This window comes from Coffea arabica, chromosome 6e (genome assembly GCF_036785885.1).
Source record: "Coffea arabica cultivar ET-39 chromosome 6e, Coffea Arabica ET-39 HiFi, whole genome shotgun sequence".
In the NCBI taxonomy this organism is placed as follows: Eukaryota; Viridiplantae; Streptophyta; class Magnoliopsida; order Gentianales; family Rubiaceae; genus Coffea; species Coffea arabica.
In genome coordinates, this window is record NC_092321.1 from 59,619,515 (window position 1) to 59,623,263 (window position 3,749).

Below are 3,749 nucleotides of genomic sequence, written 5' to 3' on the forward strand. Positions count from 1 at the left end.
GTTATAATTTGCATAAATATCCACTTTATCTCTTTTGTGATTTTTTGTATTTATTCATATAATTCCTCTATGATTTTGTACAAGATGGTTAAGTCTTCATTTGATTTAATATTTAAGCAAGGACAATGCTAATGTTTCAATTAATGACGTTATATAGGCTATTTTCATTAAATTTCCAGTTTACATGAAACCATAGGGGGGTGAAGCAGATATTTTGAAACATTAGGGGACTATGTGGCAATAGATGACACCACATGGGGTTCTTAGTAATTTGCTCAAATTTTTATTGTGTACACTGTAGTAAAATACAGCAGTTGCCCTCACTATCGAAAATCAATATGTTTTTAGAATAGAGAAAAACCAACAGAATTCTAGAAGAAGAATTAAAGTTTGAACGCAGCTACACATAAAGTCTAATCATAGTAGTGATTTTCTGTTTAGTTTTTGGGCAGAGAATATCAGAATATGTTTTTGGATCAATTGATTCGGCTTTATACTTATGAACTGTAGCTTAGCCATAACTGTTTCAAGATGAAACCTCATTTTATAGTATATATACCTTTGTATAGTTTTCCATGGGCGAGAAAAATGTATAGACTAAGCCAATCATCTACGACTCAGCTCCTTTGAGCTTTTGCTCTGGAACCTGGCTCTTCCAATAATTTTTACAAATATTGCACCACAATTCAATATATGGTTTAACATTGTTATTGAAGATTGAATATATTCAGAATCATACTTGGTCTACTGATCCAACACATGTTGGAAGTGTTTTTTAAAGAGTTGAAGTGAAAATGTAAGGTCAACATTTTTGGTAGGAGGCTTTTCTGCTGGGAGCTAGCCTCATTATTCATTACTCAAGGCTCAGTCGATGGTGCTTGACAGAACGTTGTGACATTGGCCTGAGCAGAACTGCAAACTGGATTTCCAGACAAGCTGTTGAGCATAAAAATGAAGAGATCATGAATGCCAATAGAAAAGGAAAACAGAGTAAAATCGAGGGAACTCAAGAACAGGTATCTATCTTACCTAAATGTCTGCTTGAATGTTGAATCAACTGTTATAGAGGATATGCCATTGTTCTCCAAACGGACGAGTTGAAGTCCACGGTTGATGTTGCTACTGAGATGTAATGTGCCACTAAATGCATTGCTCCTCAGACTCCTGTAAAAGTTTGACATAAGGAAACCCAACAATTTGGAGTTAAGAATCCATTTGATTTCATTGAATTGATTTTCAGAATTTCACACATATGAGGGATTGTTCTTGCTTACACTACAACAATCCGTGGCAAGTTGAAGATGTCTGTGGGAACCAATCCATAAAATGGTCCGTTGTCAATAATCCTGAGCACCAAACAAGTTAAACTAGGATGAATACAGAGGCCAAAAAACTGTAGAATTTGTCCTAGACCTCCCGAATCTTACAGTATATTAAGAGAAGGTAAGGCTGAAAGCCAGGCTGGAGCTTCGGATTTTTGAAAAGAGTTGTTGCTCAAGTCCCTGTGAAGAGAATTTGTGAATAAGTTTAACAAAATCTCAATTTTGTGACAGTATGAAGAATTGGATTGCAGAAAATCTCTGTTTGTTCCTTACAAGCGAAAAAGGTTATTCAATCCAGCTAAGTTTGGCAATGGACCAGATAGCATATTGTTTTGTAATTCCCTGCAAGTTTTGTAAGAGGTAGGACCTTTAGTGCCAGCTCTCATCATTGTCAAATAGATGATTAATTGAATTTAAAGAAAAAATACCCACAGCAACATGAGATTCTTCAGTTCGTTAACGTTTGAAGGGATGTTGCCAACGAGGGAATTTCCATCTAGACGTCTGTAATACGTCTCAAGAAACGAATTAAGAAACTAACAGAACCTAAATATTCTCAAAAAGAAAATGGTAAGTTTTACTTACAGTGTGAGAATTGTTTGTACTAGTCCAATACTAGAAGGAATTTCTCCACTGAATTGATTTTTATCAAACATTCTGTCGTCCAATGGCACAAACTATCAGGAATAGTTCTTGGAGGATGGTATGATTGGAGAATGGCTAGTAACTTACACTTGTGTTAGGACCATGTCAGAGCTGAAAAGTTCGGGAGGGATTGGACCAGATAGCTGGTTTTTGCTAAAAATGCTGTAAAGCCATAATAATGAGACAATTGTCGAAACAAGGACAAATAGCAAAAAGAAGTGATTTGAGGTTCAGATTTTACTCACAGTTGTTTAGCATTTTTAAGATGGTCCAATCCTGGAGATGTTGATGTTGAAACAGGGATAGATCCTGTCAACTGATTATCAGCTAGGTCGAGCCATTGCAATTTGGTGATATTTCCCAAAGTAAATGGTATCTCACCAGTGAAGTTATTTCCTCTCAACGATCTATTATCAGTGCAAGATCAGAAGTGGAAGAGGATAGTTATATAGCAAGAGTGCAAGACTATCAATGCAAGAAAGGATAGTTATATAGCAAGACTATCAATGCAAGAAAATATCATTGAAAAAGATTGTGGCAGATCATACAGAAAGGACAACTGCCCAAGGTTTCCCAACTCAGGAGGTAAAGTGCCAGTGAAGCTACATCCTTGTAAGATTCTAGGAAATAAAGAAGACAGTAAGTAAAATTATAAAGAATTTTCAAGTTATGAAAGGGATGCTCAGAAAACAAGGAGCACATCTTGTAGGAGCTTACAATGTTTCCAACTTTTGTAGATCTCCTATATGAGGAGTGAGGGAACCGCAAAGTCCTTGGTTGAATGACAGATCCCTGAAAATAATCAAGAAAAACTTGAGAAAGATGAATCAGGTTGCATAAAGAAGTGCTTATAACTTGAAACTTAATTCCATGTCGAAATTAGTGTACGAAACAAGATATTATTCTGATCTTAATTTTGCAGGAGGAAAGATGGAAAGCTCACAGGGATGTCAATTCAGTGAGTTCACCAATGTCAGCACTCAGCTCCCCAACTAGTCCTTTTGATGACAATTTCCTGGTGAGTAAAACATTAGTTTGTAAACAATTAGTTATGGAATCAAAATATACAAAATGATGAAAAAATTGTTTACATTCTTTCCAGACTTTTAATTTATTTTTGATCTATTGGAAGTCATAAAATATTGAATTTGCTTACAATGAAGTCACCCTCGTGCTGCTGCAGGTAACTCCATCCCACTTTGCTCCACAAGGATCATCCCCATTGCTCCAACTCGGTGGAGTGTTTTGCAACTTTTCTTTGAAAGATTGAAGTGCTGCAACTACAATAAGGCATTTCAACTTGTAAAAATTAATAACATTTGCCGAGTTTTTCAGTCCTATATATCTAATGAACAACAATTCTCGTACCACACAGAAGTATATTTTATATATTGCCTGGTCTAGTACTTCAAGTCCAGTTGCAAATGGATTGATTCGTTTAGATTATACCTTTCATGATTAAAACTAGCCAAAAAAGGCTATAACACGACACATGTCTGTGTGCATAAGTGACATTTCTCAGAGTCATTATTCACACAATTCAAAAGATGGAAATTTGTGGAAAATGGCTATTAAGGAACTATAATGTCAGAATTCTTTCACTGCACCTGTTTGCCAGTTCGAAAAATTAGAAATGAACTATTCTACATATATTTGTTTAATTAGATAACCATGTGCGAAAATTTTATATAGCACTTAATTACCATCACTGGGGTTAGTCTCGGATGAGATTGCATGAAATCCTGCAGACAAGACCAGGAAGCAAAGTAGCATCCGAACGAA

The 3,749-nt window shown here is 35.7% G+C and overlaps 1 protein-coding gene across 1 annotated transcript; it reads right to left on the reverse strand.

Annotated features, from left to right (window-relative positions):
* Positions 1 to 857: 857 nt before the first annotated feature.
* LOC113696901 (leucine-rich repeat receptor protein kinase HPCA1-like) lies at positions 858 to 3,190 on the reverse strand. Its single transcript, XM_072056336.1, has 12 exons — positions 3,135 to 3,190; positions 2,911 to 2,982; positions 2,685 to 2,759; positions 2,516 to 2,587; positions 2,213 to 2,374; positions 2,055 to 2,129; positions 1,755 to 1,826; positions 1,596 to 1,664; positions 1,428 to 1,502; positions 1,275 to 1,346; positions 1,030 to 1,164; positions 858 to 936 (listed from the first exon to the last, which is right to left on the reverse strand). Exons 1-12 carry the CDS (start codon positions 3,188 to 3,190, stop codon positions 858 to 860), a joined length of 1,014 nt encoding a protein of 337 aa, XP_071912437.1.
* Positions 3,191 to 3,749: the final 559 nt, after the last annotated feature.